The sequence below is a fragment of the Agelaius tricolor genome, unplaced genomic scaffold (genome assembly GCF_023055355.1).
Source record: "Agelaius tricolor isolate 1412-34295 unplaced genomic scaffold, bAgeTri1.0.p SCAF_56, whole genome shotgun sequence".
In the NCBI taxonomy this organism is placed as follows: Eukaryota; Metazoa; Chordata; class Aves; order Passeriformes; family Icteridae; genus Agelaius; species Agelaius tricolor.
This window is the reverse complement of record NW_027269316.1, coordinates 745,032-772,719: the sequence shown is the minus strand read 5'-3', so window position 1 is coordinate 772,719 and position 27,688 is coordinate 745,032. Positions and strand designations below refer to the sequence as shown.

General features: G+C 43.4%; 1 protein-coding gene across 1 annotated transcript in view; it reads right to left on the bottom strand.

Annotated features, from left to right (window-relative positions):
• LOC139604866 (transitional endoplasmic reticulum ATPase-like) overlaps window positions 1-27,688 on the bottom strand; it is a 49,387-nt gene that overhangs the window by 21,278 nt on the left and 421 nt on the right. The window contains exons 2-12 of the mRNA XM_071456181.1: window positions 23,397-23,508; window positions 21,368-21,540; window positions 18,348-18,490; window positions 16,690-16,820; window positions 14,856-14,987; window positions 14,302-14,404; window positions 11,420-11,553; window positions 11,018-11,153; window positions 9,918-10,030; window positions 9,189-9,353; window positions 8,956-9,078 (exon numbers count right to left, since the gene is read on the bottom strand). Coding sequence (XP_071312282.1) covers window positions 8,956-9,078; window positions 9,189-9,353; window positions 9,918-10,030; window positions 11,018-11,153; window positions 11,420-11,553; window positions 14,302-14,404; window positions 14,856-14,987; window positions 16,690-16,820; window positions 18,348-18,490; window positions 21,368-21,540; window positions 23,397-23,508 — 1,465 coding nt within the window. The remainder of the gene's footprint in view (window positions 1-8,955; window positions 9,079-9,188; window positions 9,354-9,917; window positions 10,031-11,017; window positions 11,154-11,419; window positions 11,554-14,301; window positions 14,405-14,855; window positions 14,988-16,689; window positions 16,821-18,347; window positions 18,491-21,367; window positions 21,541-23,396; window positions 23,509-27,688) is intronic.

Sequence of the window (27,688 nt, the reverse complement as noted above, 5' to 3'; positions counted from 1 at the left end):
CCCAGGGAGCACGAGAGACCAGGAGCATAGCAAACAGAGGGGGCAAACAGGACATGGCATGTCAGCCAAGGTGGGGTGCAGCAGTTTGCACTGCAGTTGACAAGGAAGGGCTCCTCTCAATAGGAGGGCCAACATAGTAGCAGTACCAGAGAGCAGGAAATAGGAGCAGCAGTTAATGCCAAGGGGCAAGGGAAGCCCTTTCTTTCCCAGTCTTACTAGTGTGAGCTCCCAATGTTATGGTGATGACACTGTAGAGCTTGTTCCCCAGTGGCAGTTGGAGTTGCTGCATCAGTGACAGACCTTTTGACAGTACACGTAGCTCTGCAGGCCTCTGGTTGTAAGGAGTGCCTGATGCCTATCTGGGAAGCTGGGGCTGAGTCATCTCCTCTGCAGAAGGTGTGTCCCTGTCAGGGAGCTATGTCACCAGGTCAAGGAGTTATGTGAGGAAGCAAGCAGACTGCAAAGCGTTCATGAAGATGAGAAAGTGATAGGATATTCTCAGAGATCCTACAGACTCAGGAGTTTCAGCCCCCTTCTACATTAGAGATGCACACAGGCTCTGTACCATGTCTCAAGAAATTTAAAGTCAAAAGAATGCTGGAAACTAACCACTCTGTACAAGGAAGAATTCTCTTTTTCCTCCTGAAGACTCATTATTAACAAACAGGTTTAGTGCCCTCTAAGCCAAGGAGCTGGGTAAAGGCTTCAAGCAAAGCAGTAATATATGTTTTGAGATCTTGCAGGGAAAAAAAAGCTTGGGAAGCAGCTGAAAAGAAGCTGTTTGTCAGACGCCAGAGCAAAGGACTACAAGCCTACTTAGGTATGGCCGGATGGTGTCAGTTATGGATTGACAGTTATGGAGTACTGGCAAAACCCTTGTATGATCCTCCACCGAAAAATACTTGGTATGGACTCCTGAGAGTCAGAGGGTCTTTGAAGCCCTAAAAGAACCTTAATGACAATGCCTGCACTGTGACTCTCACATTTGAACCAAACCATTTGAGTTATTTGGGCATGAAAAGATGCACCTGGCACTAGGGGGACTGGTGCAGCATTTGGGGTCATGGAAGCAGCCTGTCCAAACAATTGGAACAAAAAGGAAGACAGGATATCACCAGCAGGATGCTGAAATACCAGCAGGACAATGTTGAGCTGCTTAAGGTAACCACTGCTTTGAACTCAGCCATGTTTCTTCAGGCTTCAGAAGAAGCCCAGAGACCTTTGTACCATGACTGCCTGGTAACCATTGGACAAGTGTGTTCTGGCAGACTGGATCTCAAGAGCAATCCCATCCAGGACCAGGAACTGTACCTATACACCAGTGGGAACAGCATGGTATGAAACAGAAAATGGGCAGCTGGATATGCAGTGGGAACCTCGACTCAGACAATAGAAGCCAGGCTTTACCTTTTACACATCAGCACAAAAAGCATAAGTAATGACTTTACAATGAGTGTTAGAAATCACTGAAAGAGTAAACAGATGGACTGATTAAAAATATGTTTTTGGAATAATACACATCCATGAAACCAAATGGAAGGAAAGGGGATTGTTGTCGGCACAGAGGTCTCCTATTAAGTACAAAGAAGAAATTAGTCAACTACTACAGAGTGTGCAAAACTCAGAAGAAGTGGCCATGATGCCCTTGTAAAGCCCATCAGTTTGGAGACTCCCCAGTTAATACAGGGAATCAATTAGCTGACAAAACAACTAAAGAGGTTGCTGAAAAAGGTATCCTTGCACTAATACGTAGCAAAAAGTTGAATGTCTGGGAACAAAACAAAATTATAGTAACCAGGACAGGCAGTTAGCCCCATCATTAGAAGCTATGGGAAATCCCAGCAGGTGATTGGTAACCTCATGTGGGCAGGTAATTGTACCTCCACAATTAATGTATACGATAACAGAACTAAAACATCAGGAAACACATTAGGAAATAGAAAATATGGTGACTAGTTTATCAAGGAACATAGTTAGCACAAAGATGACAGAAAATAATAGATTATTTGTTGAAAAATGTGTGATTTATTTTGCAAAATAATCCCAAGAAAGGAAAAAGGCCACCGTCGGGATAGTAAAACAGGGGAATTCACTAGGTGATAATTGGCAAATTGATTTTGAAGAACTGTCCAGGCAGAATGGGAACTGGTACATTTTGGTATTGGTAGATACTTCTTCTGGATGGCCAGAAGCTTTCCCATGTTGTACCAACAAGGCAAGGGAAGTCTCAAAAGATTTGCTGAAATTAATATTTAATAGCACTGGAACTAACTCTTTTAAGTCTTAAAAGGTACAACACTGTCAACAGATCATTGGGGCTAGACTTGCCTGTACATCCTTTCTGACTGGGAGATACAGTGTGCATCAGAACCTTGAATTTTGGACCAATCCAGGAGAAGTGGAAGGGACCATATCAAGTCCTCCTGGTAACCTACACTGCACTCAAGGTAAAAGGAATCGAACCCTGGCTTCATCACATGTGGGTAAAACCAGCAACCACACATTAAACACAGCAGAAACAAGACTGACTAACACCTTGGAGGTTTTTCAGCTAAATCCTACAGTTTTAGGTATAGAATGTGATTTTCTAGGGGGATGCTATTTATTGGACCTAGATGAAGATGATAAATAATTGCATATTTATAATAATAATAGAAACTATGATCTTAAATTCTTGGAAGGGGAATATGGTCCTAAAGTCAGATTACAGAATGTAACTTCTATAACAGCTTGTTTACCAATACCAACCTCTGCAGAAAATCCAGTTCCGTGGGGAACTTTAGTCAGCAATTTGACAAAAATCTGGGAACACATGTGAGAAGAATATGAAAACTATAGTGGGATGGATATAAAAATCCATCTTTACTCCTCAAATATTTACCTTTAGGAACAGACTAGCTATACACAATTTGACTCTGCAAATGGAAGCTTTAGCAAATACAACTCAATTGGGGTTTGCTGAAATAAATGACCAATTGCAAGGCACAACTAAAATGACCTTACAAAACAGATTGCCTTTAGATCTATTGCTACTACATGAACATGGAGTATGTGGATACTTGAATTTAAACAACAATATTTGTTGTGTGCACATTCTGAATGTGACTGCTAAATTGGATGATCAGATAGAGAGGATAAAATCAGTTGCTGCATCTAGCAGAAAATTAGGGACAAAATTAGAAAGTAACTGGTTAAATAAAATATTTAAAGGACTTGCATTTTCTCTGAGTGGTTGGTTGGCCTCATTTTTGCGAAGCATAATTGTGATCATAGTAATAATTGTGATTACGATGTTTGCTTTAAGTTGCATAAAAAACATGATTGCTAATGCAATGCGAGGAACTTATACAATGTTATTAAAAATCAAAGTGAGGCTTATGAAGGCTTAAAAAGACAAGCTTCACAAGCCTCAAAGGGGGGAATGTTACCAGATGAAAAATTGTCTACACCTGGTGAGCTAACACAATGCTTGTTCTTCAAAACCCACTGGCCTACAGAACGGCACAATGCCCATTGTGTAAGAAGAATTGGAAGTTCACCAGTCCCAGTGCCCTGCCAACTTGACCAGGTCAGGTATTACATTGGGGTCCCTCAATCACTAGAGGCCACCAGAGACCCCCAGGACAAAAGAACACATGTGTAAAGGGGAGGGAAAATATGTTAATGATTTCTGGAAAATGATTATCATATGTATGTTTATTCTGGGACAATCAATGAATATGTATGTAAAATACAGTATATAAACTTTCCTGTACTCACTGTGCTCAACTTTAGGAGGAGCTATCCCCTCATGCATCCGGTCAAATAAAGAATGCCTGCTTCTTAATGCTACATTGGTGTTAAGGAGATTTGTATTTTACCAAATTTTTGGTAACAGAATGATGTGCTGCTTGACCTCATACTAATAAACAGGGAAGGCCATTTTGGAGATGTAAAGGTTGAGGGCAGCCTTGGCTGTAGTGACCATGAGATTGACAAGTTCAGTATCATGCGAGGAAGAAGCAGGGCAGCAAGTAAGATTGTAACCATGGACTCCAGGAGAGCTAACTTTAGCCTCTTCAGGGACCTTCTTGGAAGAATCCCATGGGAATAAGTCCTACAGGGAAGAGGAGTCCGAAAGACTTGATTGATATCCTCCCGGCTCAAGAATGGTACATCCCAATGAGCAAGAAATCAGGCAAAGGGGACCCAAGCAAAAGCAGGAAACACAGGAGATGGAAGCAGGGTCAGGCCACTTGGACTGAATATAAAGAGGTTGTCAGAGCAAGTGGAAATGAGACAAGAAAGGCCAAGGCCCATCTGGAATTAAATCTGGCCAAGGATGTCAAGGACAACAAGAAGGGCTTCTTCCAATACATCAGTAACAAAAGGAAAACTAAGGATAATGTGAGACCATTAGTAACTGAAGAGGGGACCCTGGTGACAGAGAACACAGAGAAGGCAAAGTTACTGAACGTCTTCTGTGCATCAGTCTTCACTGACAAGACCAGCCCTCAGGGATCTCTGACCCAGGAGACCAGGGTAAAGGAATGTTGGAAGGAAGACCTTCCTTTGGTCAAGGAGAGTTGGGTCAGAGAACACCTAAACAAACTTGATATTCACAAGTCCATGGGCCCTGATGGGATGCATCCACGAGTGCTGAGAGAGCTGATGGACACCAGAGCGAGGCTGCTCACAATCATCTTTGAAAAGTTGTGGCAATCAGGAGAGGTGCCTGAGGACTGGAAGAAAGCAAATGTCACCCCAGTCTTCACAAAGGGCAATCAAGAGGACCCAGGGAGCTACCAGCCAGTCAGCCTCACCTCAATCCCTGGAAAGGTAATGGAGTTCCTCATTCTGGAGGCCATCTCTATCCACATGGATGACAAGAAGGTGATCAGGAGTAGTCAGCATGGATTCACTAAAAGGAAATCATGCTTGACCAACCTGATTGCCTTCTACGATGAAATAACTACATGGATGGATGGATGAGGGGAGAGCAGTGGATATTGTCTACCTTGACTTCAGCAAGGCTTTCAGCACTGTCTCTCACAACATCCTCATAGGCAAACTCAGGAAGTGTGGACTGGATGAGTGGACAGAGGTGCATTGAGAACTGGCTGAATGGCAGATCCCAGAGGGTTGTAATCAGTGGCACAAGGTCTAGTTGGAGGCCTGTCACTAGTGATATCCCCCAAGGTTCAATACTGGGCCCAGTATTGTTTAACTTGTTCACCAATAACTTGGATGAAGGGGTAGATCCCTCCTTAGCAAGTTTGCTGACAACACAAAGCTGGGAGGAGTGGCCAATACCCCAGAGTGCTGTGCAGGCATTCAGAAGGACCTCGACAGGTTGGAGAGATGGGCAGAGAAGAACTGTCTGAAGTTCAACAAGGCAAATGCAGGGGCCTGTGCCTGGGGAAGAATAACCTCAGGCACCGGTATAGGCTGGGGGTGACCTGCTGAAAAGCAGCTCTGCAGAGAAGGACCTGGAGGTCCTAGTGGACAACAAGCTGTCCATGAGCCAGCAATGCCCTTGTGGCCAAGAAGGCAAATGGGATCCTGTGGTGCATTAAGAAGACCATTGCCAGCAGGTCAAGGGAGGTGGTCCTGCCCATCTACTCAGCCCTGGTGAGGCAGCATCTGGAGTGCTGAGTCCCATTCTGGGCTCCTCAGTACAAGAGAGACATGGAGCTCCTGAAGCGGGTCCAGTGGAGGGTGACAAAGATGATTAAGGGACTGGAACATCTCTTTTATCAGGGAAGGCTGAAGGAGCTGGGCCTGTTCAGCCTTAAGAAGAGAACTGAGGGGGGACCTCATCAATGTGTATCTGTATCTGAAGAGAGTATCATCAAGAGGATGGACCAGGCTCTTCTTGGTGGTGCCAAGCAATAGGATGAGAACCAACAGGCAGAAACTGATGCACAGGAAGTTCCACCAGAACATGAGGAAGAACTTCTTTACTGCGCAGGTGACTGAGCACTGGAACAGATTGCCCAGAGAGGTTGTGGAGTATCCCTCAGTGGAGGTATTCAAGAACTGTCTGGATGCAGTTCTGTGCCATGTGCTCTGGGATAACCCTGCTTGAGCAAGGGGGTTGGACCAGATGATCCACTGCAGTCTCTTCCAACTTCAACCGTTCTGTGACTCTGCCCCCCTGCTCTGCTCTTCTGAGACCCCACCTGGAGTACTGCATCCAGTTCTAGGGCCCTCAAAATAAGGATGTAGACCTGCTGATGCAAACACAGCAGAGAGCTGATCAGAGGGCTGGAGCACCTCTCCTATGAAGATAGGCTGAGAGAGCTGGGGCTGTTCAGCCTGGAAAAGGCTCTGGGGAGATCTTAGAGCAGCCTTCCTGTACCTAAAGGATGCCTACAAGAAAGCCAGAGCGGGACATTTTACAAGTACATGTAGTGATAAGACAAGAGGGAATGGCTTTAAACCGAAGAAGGGTAGATTTAGATTGGATATTGGGAAAAAATTCTTTACTGTGAGGGTGGTGAGGCACTGGCATAGGTTGCCCAGAGAAGTTGTGGACGTTCCATTCCTGGAAGTATCCAAGGCCAGGCTGGATGGGGCTCTGAACAACCTGGTGTAGTGGAAGGTGTCCCTGTCCATGTGTATTCAGTTTGCATGGCCTGGTTTTGGTAGCGGGGGGCTACAGGAGTGGCTTCTGTGAAAAGCTGCTAAAAGCTTCCACCATGTCTGGCAGAACCAATCCCTGGCAGCTCCAAAGACGGATGTGCTGCTGGTCAAGGCTGGCCCAATTAGAAATGGTGGTAACGCCTCCATGATAACATATTTAAGAAGAAAGAAAAGTTATTGCGCAGATGTAATTGCAGCCAGAGAAGAGTGGGGTGAGAATACGTGAGAAGAAAAACTATGGAGACATCAAGGTCAGTGGAGAAGGAGGGGGAGGAAGTGCTCCAGGCACCAGAGCTGAAATTCCCCTGCATCCTGTGGGTAAGACTATGGCGAAGCAGCTGTCCCCCTGCAGCCCATGGAGATCAATGGGGATGCAGAGATCCATCTGCAGCCTGTGGAGGACACCCATGCCAGAGCAGGTGGATGCCTAAGAGGAGGCTGTGACCCAATGGGAGGCCCGTGGAGAGAGGAGCCCTTGCTGGAGCAGCCTGTCCTTGGATGACTGCACCCCATGGAAGTGATTCAAGCTGTAGCAGTTTGAGGACTGTTGCCCATGGGCTGGACTCACATTACAGCAGTTCACATTTAGCTGTTGCTCGTGAGATGGACTCACGTTGGACAAGTTCATGGAGAACTGTCTCCCATGGCAAGGGACCCCACAGTGCAGCAAGGGAACGACTTCTCTCCGTAAACAGTGGAAGAAACCATGGGTAATGGACTGACCAAAACCCCCATTCCCTGTCTCCTTGCACTGCTGGGGTAGGAGGTAGAGCTGGAAAGGAGGGAGGGGTGGGGGGAAGGTGTTTTTTTAAGGGTTCATTTTACTTCTCATTGTCCTGCTCTGATTTTGTTAGCAATAAATTAAATTCATACTCTAATTAGATCCTATTTTGCCCACTATGGTATTTGATGAGTGATCTCTCCCAGTCCTCATCTCAACTCATGAACCCTTTGTTAAATTTTCTCTCCTCTGGCTGGCTGGGGAGGGGAGTGAGAGAGCAGCTTTGGCAGGTGCCTGGCATTCAGCCAGGGTCAACCCACTACACCATGGCTGGGGGGTTTGGAATGATCTTTGAGGTCCTTTCCAACCCAAATAATTTTGATTTCTGGTGGGTTAAACACAAGAGTCTGCCTGCTCAGTGCCACTGGTGTTTTTAAATGGGCACTGGTTTAAAAAGCATCACAAGTAAATTGTAAAGCCTATGAACTAAGTGCCAGTTCAGGTAGTTTTCCAGCACATGTAACCCCAACTTCAGTCTGCCCTGCAAAAGCAAATGAGAACAGCTAGCTCATTATCTAACCTATTTTCTCTGCCCTCCAAAGACAGTCAAGATGTCTGATGTGAGCATTTATCCTTCCAACATGATCAGAGATAGGTGATGATTTTAATGACAGAAGTTAGATTGAAAAGTAGATTCTTTTATTCACAGACAGGCTGTTTCTACAGTGCAACTGAAAGCAGGGATGTATCAAACCCAAACCACCTCAATTCCACAGACCGTTCATGACTTTGTTCCAGCTTCTCCTTTCATAGAAGGCTTCAATTACTTCTCACCTCTATGCTAACACTGCTGCAAAGTCAAACTTCAGAGGCTCTCTGCATGAGAATCTTCATCTACTTTCTAGCATATTAAAGCCATCACATAACAGGATTCTTGGTAGCAGTGCTAATGCTAGTCTCCACTTAAGAGAAGCAGAACTGCTGCTGTTCCTGCATGTAGCACAACACCCACCCAAGATGTCCCGGTATACTCAGCTCAGGAAAGCCTGATGCTGCTTCCCAGCACCTCCCTCTCCCCAGGTTCACTAAGATGGAACAGCATGATATTTTCAGTCCATTACATGAAAATACCATATAAACTTTGCATTTACCCTGGTCACAGCCCAAACAGGAATGTGCAGAGGTTCTGAATTTTATTATTGTCCTGGTTCTGGCCAGGACAGGGTACCACCTCACGTCATGCAGGGGGCAGAGGGCGGGGATCCCTTTCGATCAGATAGCGTGAAACAAGCAGTTGGGGATAATGTCATGTTCCCTATGGTGAGTACTCACATGTGAATCATTCACCTGTCCTGTACACTGTTATTAATATTGTTCATTTTCTTATCTCATTGCTGTTTACAGTAAATTGTTCTTATCTCAACCCATGATCTTTACCTTTTCTGCCTCCAATTCTCCTCTCCATCCTGCCACAGGGGAGGGGGGAGTGAGTGAGCAGCATGTGGTTTGGAGTGTTTCAATGGGAACACTAAATTGGGGAATACCATTCCTAAGCCATGACAATCATTATTTTTCAAGCTGACTAGGAAAAAATCTGTTGGAAACCTTACCTGTACAAGTTCCTGGAGTTCTCTCTTTACATCTTCTAAACCACCAATATCTTCCCAGGTAACTTGTGGCACCTCCACTACTGTCTCCCTAAGAGCAGAAGGGTTGCTCTGGCTCAGAGCCCACTGTTGTTAGAAGAAAAAGCATTATATCAATTCTAATATTTTATGTTCACTTGCTTCAGATAAGCAATTAGACATTGCACACAAAAGAAAGAAGGGTACTCCTCCATTACCCTGAAGTCATCCATGGTCACAGCCAGTGAGTTCATCACTTCAGCATCAATGGTTTCATCTTCTAGGTCTATGAGATCCATCTTCTTTCTGATAGCCTGAAGAGCAGCTTCTGAGCAAAGAGCAGCCAAGTCAGCACCAACATGGCCATGGGTCTCGTTTGCCACCTGAAAGCAGAGCATTAACTGTGACTCTCAGGAACACAAGCAAGCACTCTGCAAGGGCAATGCATGCTCTGGTCCCTCATTCAGAGGTGCAACAAAACTCTGAAGGACAGAAACATTAGTGCTTTGCTGCAAATTCAAGATAAGTGCTATCACATTTAGCAGCCAAAGACACTGCTGTTCCACCTCTTACCTGAGAACAAAGTTGCAACTGGAATAGATAGTGTGCAGAAAGATAACCCTGAGGACTGCAGTTCTTCATTCAGGACAGAGATTAAATCCATACAGTATTACTACAATGTTCAGCCAGCTCTGTGAGTGCTGTTTCAGACTTGCTTTATTTTTAAAGAGAATGCCACAGTAAACAAACACAGGACAGTGGCAAGGCACTTCCAGACTGGACTGGTACACATTTGTTTCACTTAGCCACAGCATTCTTAACTAGCAAGTGAGGATTTTTGGTCACTGGTAATCTAGTTAGGAGGAAGCTCAGAGATCACATATTTGCTCAGTTTCACGCTGTCCTAAATGAGCAGAGGCAAGCTTTTGTAATAGCATGCTACTCACCTGTTCCAGATCCACATCATCAGCCAGTTTCATATTTTTTGTGTGAATCTGCAGAATCTCCAAGCGCCCAGTGGCATCTGGGATACCAATATCTACCTCTCTGTCAAAACGACCTGGGGAGTACAAGCACACGTTGAGTTGCTGATTCTGCAAACTAAGGGAGCTATAGTTGATACCTTCCTCTGACACAGGAACTTGATGACAAGCCACAAACAATTTCAGAAAATACCAGAGCTTTGGGTTTCCCTGCAGCATCAATCAGCACAGAAGCAGAGTCAGATCAGAGAAGGCAGAAAGGCTTATAGCCATTTAGGGAAAGTGAGACTACTGCATTAAGTAGAGTTCAGGATTATATAAATACAGAGGATTTCGGTTTTTTTCCAATCCTAATTTATAGGAAAATATGCTATCCTAACCAACACACCATGGAACATTTTTATTTATTCCTACCTTTGTGTCCACAAATACTGAGAGATTAAATTTTTCAGAACTTTCACAGCAGCACCCAAGTGGTGAAAAACATGAACTGCCCCAATATCTGGGGAAGTAGGAAACTCATGTATTACTGTAATATTACCTAGGGCATGTACATCTATCATTTTCTTCTAGCTATAGCTGTGCATTCAAATGCCTCACTAGACATTTAAGAGGCCATTTTTCCTGCAAATTTGATTTTACCAACTGGTCATACAACAGACATTCATTTACACTGCAAAGTTTTGAAAACCTGAATCTCAGAAACTACCAGACTTTTCATCAATAAAAGATAAATGGGACAATTCAGAGCCTCCTGCAACCTGAGGCATGAACAACCCCTTAAGCATTTAGTCCTGAAATAGCCTCACCTAACTGATGCAGTGAAAAAATGTGCTACCCTCTAAGTATTTTATTATTTCTACAAGTTCTAATCTAATAAAGCACAAAAGATTATACCAAAAGCTGAAATCTAGAAATTATTTCCAAACAAGTAGCTGGAAAGAAGCTTATGTAACACATAAGATGTTTAATATTCATTTCTACTCAGTCCTTCCAAGGCCCCTGAAGCACAGTCCATAACAAAGTATCTGATACACAGAAAAAGAGATGGCAATTATGGTTACCAAATCGCCTGAGAGCTGGGTCAATGCTGTTAGGTCTGTTGGTGGCTGCCATAACGATCACATGTGCTCTCTGTTTCAGTCCATCCATAAGAGTCAGCAGCTGAGACACGATGCGACGTTCCACCTCTCCGTGTGTCTGTGGAGAAAGTAATATCTAGACCAAAAGCTCTAAAACACAGCACCCAGGAGCTAGTACTGCACCAAAGCAGACAGATACAACAGACATGAGCTGTTAAGAAACGTCGTGAACTACATCAGATTCTTCTGATATCCAAATTCTGACGTCCAACTGCTTTCAAGCATTAAGTGAAATACTGCTTTACCCTATAGTCAAATGCAGAGACTCATGCCAGCTGCTACCAAAAAGGATGCACTCCTTTACGTTCTAAATGCTTTCTTTACCTTCTCTCTTTTAGGAGCAATGGCATCCAGTTCATCAATGAAGATGATGGCAGGAGCATTCTTCTCTGCTTCTTCAAAGGCTTTCCTCAGGTTGCTCTCAGACTCACCAGCCAGCTTGCTCATGATCTCAGGACCTAAAAAAAAAGCAACTGTGGCACCCAGAAGAGAGGCAGCTAGCCCCAAAAACATGCAGCTGAATTTTTTTTAGTACAAGGTTCACATGTATCTATATTTCAAGCCAAAGCAAATACTATCAACCAAGTTCATTAAATTTACATCTGAAAAGGCAAGACCAGCATGCAGAATTACTTACTATCATCATTTCAGTGTTTTCAGTTTAACAGAATGTAACACTAGCCAATGAGCTACCATTAGCTGCCTCTTCCCTTACCCTATTTCACACTTGGTGAGCTTCTCTGAAATGTGCCACCACACAGTTAATGCTCACAATGGAAGCAATCAAATTATTTGGTGGCAAGTTATCAAGGTAGGGAAAGAAAAAGCTGTAAGATGCCAAAGCTGTCTATAGCATGCATTACACAGGTATGCATTTACCTCTATAAGATTTTATAAATGAGTTCAAAAAAACCCAACTGTTGGGAGGAATGGGTTAAAAAGCAAAACACTGGTGAGTGCTCAAGTGACCTTGCAGCTGAAAATAACCCTTGATAAGCCTGTGTGAACAGTAGTCAGTAATCCTCTGGCATGAACTAACAGTGCCCATAAATCTGCTTGTGTGCCCCCGTGCAGGTATTGCTTCAAGGATTCCCTCCGTTATTTAGGTAATGGAAATAAATTTACTCTATGTTTTAGCCATGGGTTTATGGTTGCCCTGGCTGCCTGACTGTATTGACTCACACACCAACTAACCAACCAACCAACAGCAACAAGCCACCACCAAAAAAAACAACACCCCAAACCCCATCTCCTCTCAAAGAATAAATAATAAAAATGTGTAACCACATTAATCCCAGAAGGAAGGGCAGCATTCCTCTGAGATCGCCTACAGTTGCTGAACACTAGTGCAGGTTCACAGATTTATTCTGTTTTTACAGATTTTCCATCATGCTGAAGGGAGTGGTAATGAAGAAAAAGTATGCTTCTAAAGGATCCAAGAAAAAGAAACCTGACCCTTGGAAGTGCAAGGCTGCCAGCTGACTGAAGCGGGCCAGCTGCAGAGACACTGGTACAAGCAGGTACTAATAATGCTTCATTACAGGTGTCCTGGATTGTCAAGCAAATTGTATTCTATTTGCCATCTGTATGGCAGTTGTCTTCTGTTAAGTGGGCAGTTTTTCTTATCTCTTTCACAACCACTCCTCCCTGGGAGAAATCTGCTGATAACAGGCTATTGAATGTCACTGCATGACTGATAAGAACTATAACATCCCATTGTGAGATGCTCCACACAGAGGGAAGAGCCAAGCATTCCTACCCAGATATAATCTTGAGATTCTGGAACAGCAGCACTGTTTTCTCCACTGGATTTCCCAGAGGAACAGCTGCCTCTTCCACTAGATCTTCAGAGGAAGACTGCACCCTTCTGCAGGATCCCTGCTCCAACAGAACCACACCTGACATTCCAGGAGGACTGCAGCCACATTTCCAATTAGACTGCTACCAGCACCCTGATCAACAGGATGTCAGGTTGTGTTCTGACTCTGTCAGTGTTGTTTTGGTTTACTGCATTGCTTATTTTATCTTTTTAAAATTTTCTTCCCTAGTAAAGAACTGTTATTTCCTGCTCCCAAATTTTTTGCCTGAGAGCCCCTTAATTTAAAATTTATAGCAATTCGGAGGGGGGGAGGTTTACATTTTCCATTTCAGGGGAGGCTCCCGCCTTCCTTAGCAGACACCTGTCTTTCCAAACCAAGACAACAGGTAACTCACCAATTCATACCAGCTTCATCTACAACACTGCAGCTTCCATGCTTGGGACTAGCAGACAGAGAATGCATTGCTAACTCTGACAATGTTATTTGTATTATGCAACAGAAATACAAGTGTCTAAAATGTCCAGTTCATTAGCATGCAGTAACACCTTCCACATACTTAGAAAGTATACGACAAAGACAACATATGGCTAAAACTAGTCCATTTATATCTGATATCTTGAGATATAAAGCAAGTCACTTCCCTACTGCTGCTCACTGCTATACTGTGCTATATATTTCTTTGCTTTCACCTTCATGGGTCTAAGTGACTGAAATCAGAGAAGAAAAGCATCACTCTTTAAGTACAAATGTTCAGTTATTCCAACACTGAATGTAAAATGGCACAGAAAAGCACTGAGGAAAAGTCACAGTCTGATCTTTACAGGACATAAACCAGTATCCACCTCAACTGCTACAGATGAAGAGTGATCAATAGGAAGTTCTGTCACTTGTAGCTAAGTCCCAAGGTACTCATAGCTTTCAGGATAGCTCCTCACAATTAATATTATATGAAACAGAAACAGGTCTTGTGCTTTACTTGAGGGGAAAAACAAATCCACTGCAGATCAGCTTCTTTTCTGAATGGAACATGCTGGCAGCAATAGAAACAAGCGTCCTGCACCGATTTTCATAGAATAATCTCACCACTCTCAGCTCTGCCCTCAACAACATATGCAAACGCTAAGCCAGACAGACTCCAGGTCCCTGTATTACAAAGCTGTCTTTCCAATGAGCCAGCTACAAAACAATCAAGCTTAAGGGAAGTGCCACTACAGATACTTCCACACAAATGGCCTCCAATTGTCCCCAGATGCACACTTCAAAGAGGTAAGAAAGGATGTCAGGGAGACAGCGTGGCTCTACAAGCCCTATTGACACCATTCCTTACCATAAGATGGACAAGTGAGCACACAACAGACCTGGGGCCAAAGCAGCCACAAAACTTACCATTGATCAGGAAGAAGAAAGCCCCTGTTTCATTGGCCACCGCTCGGGCAATCAGTGTTTTACCAGTGCCAGGAGGACCATACAGCAGGATCCCACGTGGAGGCTGAGGACAAAGGCAAGGGATTTAGGTGGTGAGTATCTGAATGCCTAAGTAGATTCACAGCAAATCTGTAAGCATTTGATAAAGCCAGTCTGAAATTGTGATGCAATCTTATGCAACAGCTGCCATGTCAACATTGCTATCAACACCCTTTACTACTTCACACAACACACAACAAAAACCTTGCCAGTAACTGGCAGCACTGATTCAAAGCACCCCTCTGCTTTGCAAGTTGTCAGTACTTTAATCTGTGTCCAAAACATGTAAGGAGATACTTTCCTAAAACCAGCATTTAAAAAAGCCCCAAACATAAGCAAACCAACCCCCCCCCCCCCCCAAAAAAAAAACCCAAACCCAAATTACTTATTCCCCTCCCAATACGTCATGAACCTCTGATATCAAGTCATCTTCAAGGGCAAGCCCACTCATCTACCTGGTGCACATGGGGACATACCTTCACCCCTATGGCCTTGAAGAGAGCAGGGTGTCGGAGGGGAAGTTCCACCATTTCTTTGATTTGAGCCAGCTGCTTCCGGCAGCCACCAATGTCATCATAGCCCACTTCATTCAGCGACTCCTCTTCATCCTACCCAGGAGGAAATACATTAAACATCTGAGTTAAAACAGTAGCTCAACAATCCATCCTAGTCTACAGAACCCAGGTTTTTGCTCATTGCCATTTCTTTGATGTCTTGAGATTCTCATTTTCAAGTCTTTCTGGTATCTTCTACAACTGTTTCTTAGCTCTCTCTTCCCAGACATGCAGAGGGAAATTCCTCACTGAAGCCTACCCTCTTGAATGACAGCCTCTGCTGCCAGGGCCCCTACAGACTAGTGCAAAACAAGTTGTGTGACCCTCTGATTTGGCTAGCAAAGATGGTAAGACAATGAAGCCCAGCATAAAATATTCTTTAAACTCTAAGTGGTATTTCTAACTACCTGACATATCCTAGCTACCATACAATTCTCCAAGATAGTGTTTTCTCTTGGGATTGACTCAAATTAACAGAAAATGTTACAATCCAGATGTGCAAATAAGACCACCTGTAACCAACTCTTTCAGTATAGCTCTACAGGATTCGTTCATTTGGCTGTCCAAATTTCTACTGGCCTTAGTTATCTGTAACATTAGGCCATGCTAAAATAAAACAACACAGCCAGGAATCTCAGAGGGGCTCAGTCCGAGTCCCACAAACTGGAACTACTACACTTCAATCAGGTTGCTCAGGGTCTAGCCCTACCAAGTGCTGAAGGTCTCCAGGTATGGAGGTTCCTGCCCTCTCCAGGGCTTGTTCCACGGTTTGGAGAAACCTTTTTCCATTGGGATTTTTCCTTGATCCAGCTTGTGTTATTGCTTCTAGTCCTGTCCCTGGGTGCAGTTCTTGGGAGAGCCTGATTATCCACACCTTCCTATCAGGCAGTTGCCAGTAACCCTGAACCTTTGCCTTCCCTTCTTTGTGCTGCATCAACCCACTCTCAGCTGTTCCTCATTCATTCTGACCTCCAGCTCCTTCACCAATTTTGGTGGCCTTGGCTGAACTTGCTCCTATCTCTGTTGTATCCTGAAGAACCCAAACTGGACTCATCTAGTGCCCAGACATGGCCTCACGAGTGTCAAATAGGGGTGAATTTTTTTGAAAAGGCAGAGCTAACTACAAGCTAAGACTCACCCTGATCTGCAGGCAGTAAAAAGGCACTTACTTTATGAAGCATACAGTCACCTTAGCCCATTTCTGAGATTTCCTACTCTGTAACAGTAAGGTGGCCAAGACCTGACACACAATCCACTCAGGCTGCCTCAAGCTTGGGACACTCAAGGCTAGACACCTTAATGGACTGGGAGGAAAAAAGAAAAAAAAATCCATAATTTACACTTCAATTCTCTCACTAAAAAAGTACCAATTGCTTTCTTTTCACATGGCATGAAATTCAGCAACATTGTAAGCCCTCTCTACTAGGTATCAAGGGAACTTTAGAATTAAAAGACGAATCTAAGTCCAGCATGAGATATATGGAAGCAGATGCAAAAGAGCTGCTGCCAAAGTATGGCATCTCGTCAGCAAACCTATGCACTGGTGCTATCTCAGCATATGAGGAAGGATACTGGAAGCACATTTCTCTATCTTCAGCAGCAGCTCATCTCCTGAAACCAGAGGTTTTAATCATTACATTCAATACACAAAATGCCAAAACAGGAACTGCAAACACTGCTGCTCTTAAGGAGTGTCACTAAAACAGATTTCAGACAGAGGGGATTCAGTAGAACTGCACAGCAGGATTCTGCTCACCTCTCTTTTGATGGGCTCTCCCTCACAATGGATCACTGTGTCCGGAGCCACTATGCAGTATGGGCTTGGATCTGTCTCCACCACTTTGAACTCCACTGCACGCATCCCTCCACGCACCAAGAAGATGTCACCTATAAAACCCCACATTTCAGTAGCCTGCTGCAAAATGTCAACCCTTGTACTACCAGCAGCCCCAGAGAACAATGAAGTGGGTTACACAGGTATACACTGCTGGCATTTTTAACACTACTCTGCATTTTAAATTCAAGAGCTGCATGTACTGTGACCACTTGAGCACCATCAAATTTCATCAAAAACAAACAGCAAACAAAACCAGCAAACAATAGAAAAATAATATTCTGCCTAAATACAAAACACAAAGGCAAGGTATCACGATTCTTTTCCATCCAGTTTCAATTTAACATTTCTAAAAATGGCAAAAAGCCTTTATTTAATCCAAATTAATTTTGAAGTTATTATAACTAGATTGGTTGGCTCCAAAAAAAAAGAATAATACATGATATTGCACTATGAATCCTAGGTAAACTGGACTACAGAAGCTGGATAAATTCAACTTGTGTATATATTGTATTAGGACCTATTTGTTCCAGCAGAAGTGCTACCAGCACAACTCTAAACATATATTTGTTTTTTATGCACTTTCCCAGTTATTAATTAAATTACTTTGGAAAAAGTGTATTTAGTCAGGGTGCCAGCTAGTATATCTAACCCATTGATTAATATGTGAGCAACTCCCAAATCTCATCAAGTGGTAGCAACTCAGGAGAAAAATCTCATTAAACTGACTTTGACCTAAGCCTTTTTTGATGTCCTTCCATCCCGCGTAGCAAAAAACCACAGGAGAATGTCTTGGTGTCATCTGGGATAAGAGTTCATTTTCTTCTGAGTAGCTGGTACAGTGCTGTGTTTTGGATTCAGTATGAGAATAATGCTGATAACACACTCATGGTTTTGGTTGTTGCTGAGCAGTGTTTACCCTGAGACAAGGGCTTTTCAGTGTCTCATGCTCTGCCAGTGAGGAGCTGCACAAAAGAAACCAGGAGGGAGCACAGCTGGGACAGTTGATCTGAACTGGCCAAAGGGATATTCCACACCATAGAATGTCAGGCTCAGTATGTTAACTGGGGGTAATTGCCCAGGAGCCACATATTGCGGCTCGAGGATGGGCTGGGCATCAGCCAGTGGGTGGTGAGCAATTGTATTGTGCATCACTTGTATCTCTTGGGTTTTATTCCTCCCTCCCTCTCTCTCTCCAATTATTATTAGTATTATTATAATTAATATTATTAAACTGTTCTTATCTCAACCCATGAGTTTTACTTTTTTTCCAATCCTCCTCCCCACTGAGAAGGAGGGAGGAGGTGTGAGCAAGCAGCTGAGCTGCATGGTACTTAGTTGCTGGCTGGGATTAAACCATGACAGAGAACTATCAAGCTGTTCTACCAGCCAGCAACAGATATCACTCTTTCCTCTGAAGTTTAGGAAAAAATTAAATCCACAACAACAAAATCTTACTCTACAGTCGTTAGTCTAATGCTCCATGGAGATTTGTGCAAGCTTCCAGAAATTCTTTTTATTTGGTATCAGGACTAGCTCACATTCACTGCCATCAGGACTTCAATAACAGGTGCTATTACCTTTCCTGATGGGTCTGTAAGCTTCCAGGAAATATGGCTTGAGATAGACCTCAAACAGATTCCCTGTGATCCCTTCTACTGTGTCATCAATTGGTAACACATGGATACGTTTGCCATATTTCACATCTGGGCAAGGCTGGATGCTGCAACAGAAGAAAACTTCAGTTAACCATATCATGCTGGACTTAAACGCAAGTTTGGGAAAGGCAGTGATGTCCCTTCTCAGGCCAGTATAAATGCCAGAAAGGACCCTCCAAAGCCCTATGGAGACTTCCCACGTGCATAAGAATGCTGACAAGGCAAAAATCATGCCCATCAAAGAGCTAGTCTTTTCAACATGTGCTTTCCTTCACTCCTCTCAGCCCTATCCAAAACTGCTGAAGGGTTTAGTACTATCTCCCCTCCCCCCCACTCTTCTGAGGTTCCCCTTTGCTGTGCCCAAAATACATTCACAAGTTACTAATGCAGCCTCAAGACCTGTAAGAGTCATGAGCTAACTTTTGTTTCAACACATGCTCCTGCACCTGGGTCAGGGCAATCCCAAGCACAAGTACAGGCTCGGTGGAGAATGGATTGAGAGCAGCCCTGCTGAGAAGGACTTAGGGGTGTTGGTGGACAAGAAGCTTGATATCACTTGGTTATGTGCACTTGCATCCCAGAAACCAACTGTGTCCTGGACTGCATCTAAAGCAGCGTGGTCAGCAGGTCAAGGGAGGGGATTCTCCCTCTCTGTGCTTGTGAGACCCCACCTGGAATATGGTGTCCAGCTCTGGCCCCCCCAACATAAGGAGGTCATGGACCAGTTGGAGCAAGCCCAGAGGAGGCCACAAAGATGATAAGAAGGGTTGGAGCCCCTCTCCTATGAAGAGAGGCTGAGAAAGTTGGGGCTGTTCAGCCTGGAGAAGAGAAGGTTCCAGCAAGACCTTATAGCACCTTCCGGTACCTGAAGGGAACCTACAAGGAAGGCTGGAGGGACTTTTTACAAAGGCATGCAGTGACAGGACAAAGAAGAATGTCTTCAAACTGAGAGAGAGATGATTTACATTGGATAATAGGAAGAAATTCTTTACTGTGAAGGTGGTGAAGCCCTGGCACAGGTTGCCCAGAGAAGTTGTGGATGCCCCATCCCCAGAAGTGTTCAAGGCCAGATTGGATAGGGCTCTGAGCAGCCTGGTCTAGTGGAAGGTGTCCCCACCCATGGCAGGAGGGTTGGAACTAGATGATCTTTGAGGTCCCTTCCAACCCAAACCATTCTGTGATTGCATGAGCTACTACTGAACTAACTGTAAGGGAAAGGGAGTTGAGAGGAAATCTTTGTTCCTTCCTCTCTTCCTCATAACTTAGAATAGAGTTCCTGTTGATGATAAACCTGATTCTGAACAAAGGTTCTCAGTACCAACCAGGGATAGCTAGGTGTCTGTCAATCCCTTTTTGTGGAAATTAACATTTAGGTTAAAGTCTGAAGGCCCATTCCCCCCTTTTAAATAAAAATTTCAGCTATTATTTTACAACGTAGGCCAACAGCCTACTATAGCAATACATCAGAGCATCAAGCTGCGGCAGAGGCAGAAAACTCAAACTGGCTTTGCCGGCTAAAAAAAGCCTACGGGCAACTGCAGCTGAGCACGCAAGTTTCATATGCTAGTTTGTTAGAGACTATTAGGAGATTCTTTAACTACATGCTTTACAGTGAGGATATAGCAGAAGAGTAAATGAAAAGACAGACTGACTCACTGAAGGAAAACAGCTGACAGACTACAAGCAGGAAGCGATTAGTGCATGAATCTGGATTTTGGCAGAAACCAAGCCAAAGAAATTAATACAATAAGTACTTCAGGATCAGCAAGAAAAACTTTGTGTGCAAGAGGTGTGAAAATTCTCTGACCCTTGCAATGAAGCCAAGACAATCAGTAACACACCTGAAAGGCTGAGAACTGTTACAGACAGTCCAAGCAGAGAAGGGGATAGCACCAGCTGAACTGTCACACTAGAAATTACTCCAACAGTAACCTCATATAAAGTAAGGATTCACCTTTATTTTAAATCCACAGACTAGCTCAAAACACTGTTCCAACTACAGTCTCATTTAAAACTTGCATTTTCTAATGGTAGAGAGATGGGTGAAACAGACTTGTCCCTCTCCTCTACAGTTCATATGAAACACATTTTTATTTAAGGATTATTTCAGATATCACCCCTGGAAGTGTAGTGTCAGAAATCAGGTTCCAATTTTCCCAGAACATGCACAATATTCCAGATTAGAAGAATGCTCAGGAGAAATAACTGTCTGCTCTCACATATCTAAACCTAAAAATTAGCATTTTTATGTTTAAGAAATGCTGACATATTTTTTCTTTCCACTCCCATCATAGAATGGAACCTGCCTCCTGTAAGTCAAAATGTATCCTTCAATGCTTTCCCACTACCTTCTGCAAGCATTGTACAAAATTCCTGCAACACTTCCAGCATTCGCAATTTTAAAATTATAAAATAACAAAAATTGGTATATAAACAACCTTCAGAGATTTTCAATATTGATATTTGACTACTTCAAGTTTTAACTTCTGTTTGTTATAGGGCAGCTCAGTGCTTGAGCTAGCCATACTATAAGATCAATTACAATGTTGCTTACTAGCTTTCAGTTATCTTGCGAACATAAAAAATTTAGATGGAAAAAACTTGTGAATTCATTTGACAATGTAAATTTGGGAAGAATACTATGACAACAGTGGGGTAATTCAACTACTTAATGACAGGACCGGGGCTTGTGAAGGTCCCAAAGAGTCTTCAAGAATCTTAGTATTAATCTGAATATGCATACAGCCAGAAAGACATGCAAAAGTAAATTGAGATCCTTGATGTAAGACACACTTGAAAACATTTCTGTGACCTCCTCCAGAAGATGCAAGAATACTTCCTGCAGGACCCTGTCTCTGCTATGGACCAAAACAATTCAAAGCCAGGGCACAAATTATTTCGGCAACCCAGAGATACACAACAGTTAACAAACTAGTCCTCACCTGATGACGTCACCCAGGCGCACTCTCAAGTTGTTTCGAACAACCCTATTCATGCGAATCTTCTCATCTGAGCAGGTATCATCTGACAGAACAATGCAGACTGCTTCTCTCCTCTTCTTTCCTTTTAGCAGGACAGTGTCTCCTCTAAACAGCTGCAGTTCATCCATTTTTGCCTGTAACCAATAACAGCATTAGAACAAACTTTTTATAAAACAATTGAAGGAAGCAGTTAGTAACCTGCTGAGCCACTTACACCATCACCGGTCTATGGAGCCAGATGAGATTCACCTGTAAGTACTGATGGAGTTGGTGGAAGAGCTTAACAAGCTACTCACATTCATTTGTCAGCAGTCCTGGTTAACAGGGGAGGTCCCAGCAAGATTATGGAACAGATCATCTTGAGTGCAATCACACAGCAGACACGGGACAACCAGGGGATCAGGCCCAGCCAGCATGGGTTTAGGAGGGGCAGGTCCTGCCTGACCAACCTGAGCTCCTTTTCTGACCAGGTGACCTGCCTAGTGGATGAGGGAAAGGCTGTGGATGTTATATACCTAGACTTCAGTAAAGCCTTTAACACTGTCTCCCATGGCATTCTCCTGCAGAATGCTGCAGTCCACAGCTTGGACAGGTGCACTCTGCTGGGTTAAGAAGAGGCTGGATGGTATGGCCCAGAGCGTGGTGGTGAATGGTGCTGCATCCAGTTGGTGGCCAGTCACCAGTGGTGTCCCTCAGGGATCAGTGTCGGGCCCAGTCCCGTTTAATATCTTTATTGATAATCTGGATGGGGAGATCAACTGCACCCTCAGTAAGTTCTCAGATAACATTAACTTGGGTGGGAGTGTGTATCTGCTGGAGGGTAGGAAAGCTCTACAGAGGGATCTGGACAGGCTGGATTGATGGGCTGAGGCAACGGTATGAGGTTCAACAAGGCCAAGTGCCAGGTCCTGCACTTGGGTCACAACAACCCCATGCAGTGCTACAGGCTTGGAGAAGAGTGGCTGGAAAGTGGACCAGTGGAAAAGGACCTGGGGGCACTAGTTGACAGCAGCTGAACACAAGCCAGCGTGTGCCCAGGTGGCCAAGAAGGCCAATGGCATCCTAGCTTGTATCAGAAATAGTGTGGCCAGCAGGCTGAGGGAAGTGACTGTCCCCCTGTACTTGGCACTGGTGAGGCCACACCTAGTACTGTGTCCAGTTTTGGGCCCCTCACAAGAAGGATGTTGAGATGCTGGAGCATGTCCAGAGAAGGGCAACAAGGCTGGTGAAAGGTCTAGAGAGTCAGTGATATGAGGAGTGGCTGAGGGAGCTGGGGTTGTTTAGCATGAAGAAAAGGAGGCTCAGGGGAGACCTTATCACTCTCTACAACTCCCTGAAAGGAGGTTGTAGCCAGCTGGGAGTTGGCCTTTTCTCCCAAGCAACCAGTGACAGGGTAAGAGGAAATGGCCTCAAGCTGCACCAGGGGAGGTTCAGGTTGGACATCAGGAAGAATTTCTTCACGGAAAGGGTTGTTAAGCATTGGAACAGACTGCTCAGGGAAGTGATGGAGTCACCATCCCTGGAAGTGTTTAAGAAACAACTGGACATGGCACTTAGTGATATGGTTTGGTTGACACGGTGGTGTTTCATCAAAGGTTGGACTCAGTGATCTTGGAGGTCTTTTCCAACCTTAATGATTCTATGAATTCAAGCATTTGAAGGAGAGTTGGTTGACTTCGAAGGATTACATCTTAGAAGCAATATACTAGACCTACAATGACAGGGGTTTTCACTACACTAGTCAAGATCTAATCCTAAAGCCAGACTAAGGGCATGAGCTCAAGTGAATCCTAAAAGTTAGAATATATGTTCTCATTTATTAATAATTATTATATATGATTATTTATTTAACCCACCTCCCTCACTTGTAACTGCTGCAGCTTCTGACACAAATACTTAGATTCATGTTGCAAAATTAGATTTCAAGTTAAAAGACAACAACAGCTTGCAAATTGTCAGAGTAAATGCTTTGTTTTTATAGGTGACACACCTGGGAAAGTGACACAACACTGTTGTCTTCATTGATGGCTTCGTCAACAATTAACCGATTAGGCCTGTTCTTCTGCTTCAGAATAGCAGTTGATAAGTCATCACCTTTAGAGCTGGGAGAGAAAACAGAAGTTAAAGAGTCCAAGTGATATTGCTCCCCCTTTCACACGCACCTGTTTTGTTCTCCATTTTTTACAGGTTTCTTTGTTGTCTTGTCTTATAGAAACTATACTTGTTTGCAAGTGTCCTGGTTTTGTCTGGGATAAGAATTAATTTTCTTCTCAGTAGCTGGTACAGTGCTGTGTTTTGGATTCAGTATGAGAATAATGCTGATAACACACTCATGGTTTTGGTTGTTGCTGAGCAGTGCTTACCCTGAGACAAGGGCTTGTCAGTGTCTCATGTTTTGCCAGTGAGGAGCTGCACAAAAGAAACCAGGAGGGAGCATAGCTGGGACAGTTGATCCGAACTGGCCAAAGGGATATTCCACGCTACAGAATGTCATGCCCAGTATATAAACTGGGGGGAGGTACCTGGAAGAGGAGCCAATCTGGGTTTAGGAAGGGGGTCTGGCATCAGTCAATTTACTACTGAAATGGATACAAGCTATGAAGCTATCTATAAAAAGAAGTGGTCAGTGAGATGCTGCTGACTCTAAGATGCTTTGCCTAAAAGAATTAGTCAGACTCATCTGAAATCACATATAACTGCTGCCACAGAAACAAAAGTTCAAGTCTGTTTAGTGTCAAATCCCAGATAAATAGGGGAATTAAAGGACAATGCTGTAGCTCTCCTGACAGGAAGAGTTGTAAGAGTTTAGGCTGTCAAAGCCTATTAGTTAAACCTAGCAAGCCAGTAGAAATATTCAAGTGCTCATGAAAAATGGGGTTTACTTTTTTTTTGAAGATATAAGCACCTTTTCATAATACCATCACAGGACTCACTGCAGCTCTAGCCTACTACACCATAAGATATGTGACATAATTCATTTGCCTTGACAAAATCGAGCACACCAAACAAAAAGGAAATGGAAGAAAGGCAGATTAATTTATTTACTTCAAAATCTAATATAGCAAATAGTTCATTTTACAAAATAAATATGAACTTGGACCAACTGATTCCTAAGGAGCTCTTAGAAGTTGTATATTAGCCAGCCACAATAGCAGCAGATTACTGTAACTTGCCTTGATGGGCATCTGACTACTCTTTCAAAGCAGTCCAGATGTGCCAGTGACTAAGGTCAAAACAGAAACTTAGCACAGTTTGGTTTGATTCTCACAAAAAAAAAAAAAAAAAAAAAAAAAAAAAAAAAAAAAAAAAGTCTTCCTTCGTTCCTTTGTCCTAAGCAAACAGCAAGCACCAGCAAAGAGTAGGAAGCTTTGCGGACAATGGTGCTGGATGTACGCTTTGGCTCCATTTTGCTGTTTTGGGCACAAAATAACCAGAAGAAATCAAACCTTGAGTGGAAGTGGCAGAGCAAGCAGCTACATAGCATAAACACAGACTGTATCAGCAGTGCATCACTTGGCATGTTCACTGCATTTTTAAAAGCCACCTTTTTCCTCTCTTCATTAAAGAATGCAAGAGGTGAGAAATCAACATCCATCCCTTTCAATGACCATGTGAGATGCTACAGATTCATTTTCTAAACCCAAAGCAGACACAAGAAAGGCTATTGGATACCTCCAGGGAGGAGCTCATGAATTCATTCCCTCTTAAACCTAAAACATGGTCTGGGTAAAGTCCTAAAAGGTCTGGGATTTCCAGGAAAACTTAGAGTGCAACAAGAAACCAATATATCATCATGTTAAACAGGATCTTGTGGTTAAAACAGTGTATAAAAACAACCACCTACTTGTAAGGACCTTGCCTCAACATTCCTGGACACTGGAAATTAATTTAGCATGTATATTTTAAAACTTAGGCTAAGGGACACCAAAAAAACAATTTAGCCTATTCAAAGTGTAAATGCAAATCATATCCTTCTGCACATGAAATGTGGATCCAAAGGCCTTTTGATAAGAAACCAATGCCAGACTTTGGCTACATAAGTCATCACTGAAACTGAGCAGCTGCCCCTCAGGATGCAGAAATTGCTGTGCAGCCTAAAAAATGGTCTGGGATACAAGATAAAAATAAATGGAAGAGGAACTGGGCAGCAAGTGGAAGCTTTTGGACCAAAACTTCCAATAAATCAAAAGTTGTATTATATATATATCTGGAAAAAAAGTTCAGATATCTTTGAACACACAGCAGTGCTGAAGAGCACAGCAAGATGTCCACTTAGTTCTGCTGAGTGTGAGAAAAAAAGTTTTAGTACTGAAGAACTGAATCTGCAGTTTCCTAAGTAAGAAGCAAAACTGGATCAGTGTTGTCAGTACATTGCTGCACTTAAAGCAACTGAAAAGCTCTCCAAGAAACACAGCGTGTAAGTATCTAAACGCACGGGGTCAGCTTTAGTTATCTGAACTAACAGTTCTGCTGACAAAGAAAAAAGGTTTTAAGAAATTATGACAGCTACACAGGAAAGTAATGTTATTTCTCTTACAGACAAGAGTAAGGACTTTGACAGACAAGCACTACCCATCTTCTAATAGCAATTTAGAATATTATTATCACCATTTGCTATCACTGTGTCTCTCCTGTGGGTTCATAAAATCATAGAATGTTTTTTGTTGGAAGGGATCTCAAAGATCATCTAGTTCCAGCCTTCAGCCCTGGAAGTGTTCAAGATCCGGCTTGATGGGGCATTGAGCAACCTGGTCTAGCAAAAGGTGTCCCTGCCCATGGCAGAGGGGTTGGAACTACATGATTGTTAAGGTCCCTTCCAACCCAAACCATTCTGTGATTCTACAATTACATCACTTCATCACTTTTCTGTGTCAGAGCTTTCCTTGTTCAGCATGTGATAATGCCCAGAGGCTATGCATTGTGGTAGACAGTATGAAGAGTGAGATCAGAAGGTAATTACTGAATCTTCTGAAAACAACTACCAACCTTCAGAGCTCCACATAAAGTAGCAAACTAACTTGTTCCTGCATGTCTATGTTAAATATACAATGAAAAATCACCAACTCAAAATTATTCCAGGTTTAGTAACAAAAATGAAAACAGTCATGCCTCCTGTATGCTGGTGTACCTTTTTATCAATACCCTCATGAACTCACTTCCTAGATAAAATGTCAGTGTTTTTTTACCACCCTGAACATCCTAATTACAGTCTGAACTACTTTCTTTGGGTAAGTATTTAAAAAAAAATCCCTTGAAGTAAATGAGTGGAATATCTGATGATTGCAGCTGCTTTACTGGAACACCACATGACAATCAAGCAGCGAGTTCATACCCATGCTCAAGATGCTAAATTCTCAGATACTGTTTCAGACAGGTACACACACAAATCCAAGAATTTTTTCAGAAACACTCTATTAGGTCTTGCAATGCTATACTCTGTGCTAAAGCTCAATTAGACAAGATGGCTGCCAACAGCATTGACCCAAAAGTTGTAACTAAGAAGTAACTGTTTTCCAGTTGTACGGGAACTTTTTTTGATTCCTATGTGTTGAGAACAACTTTGCAAAAACATAAATTTCTTTTTAATAACACTGCTCATCTCAGACTCAAAATACACCTCTGAGACCATCACTTCCATCACAAGCTCTACCACACACCTTAAATTCTTGGCACACCTTGCTGGAACTGACTTAATAAGACCAAGTGGGTCTAAATTGCAGAAGTTGCAAAAGAAAAGGAGAAGATAAACCACAGACACTAAAGGGACTGAAAGAGCCTCTGGTGAAGCCAACAAGTCACTTGAAGTATTCTTGGATTTGGAAATTAGCTTTAGGTTTTATTTTTACTCCTCTCAAGGGACTGTGAAGTGACTTGCACACATGGGCTGGGCGCAGAGAAGCCAGTATTACTCAACTGACTTTTGAGGAGCACAAAATATGACCCTCAGCCTGGAACTGAAGACAGTGAGGCAGGACACTAGAGACAAAAATATAGCTAATTGCTTCAGCTGCCACAGGGGCTAGTCCGGTACAACAAATCTTCCTCTTCCAATGCCAAGTCTCTTCCAGCCCCGATCCGAGGGCCGCTGCGGACCTGCGGGGAGGAGACCAGGACACGCCTCTTCCCCCTCATGTCCCGGCCAGCCGCTCACCCCAAAGCTCCGGGCTCTGAAAAACAAAGCCTTCCCTGGGTGAGGCCTAGCCCAGGCGAGACGGCCCCGGCCAGGTCTCGCCCCCCATTACTCAACACTTCCCAAGGAGACTCGGCAGGCGAAGGGTGGCG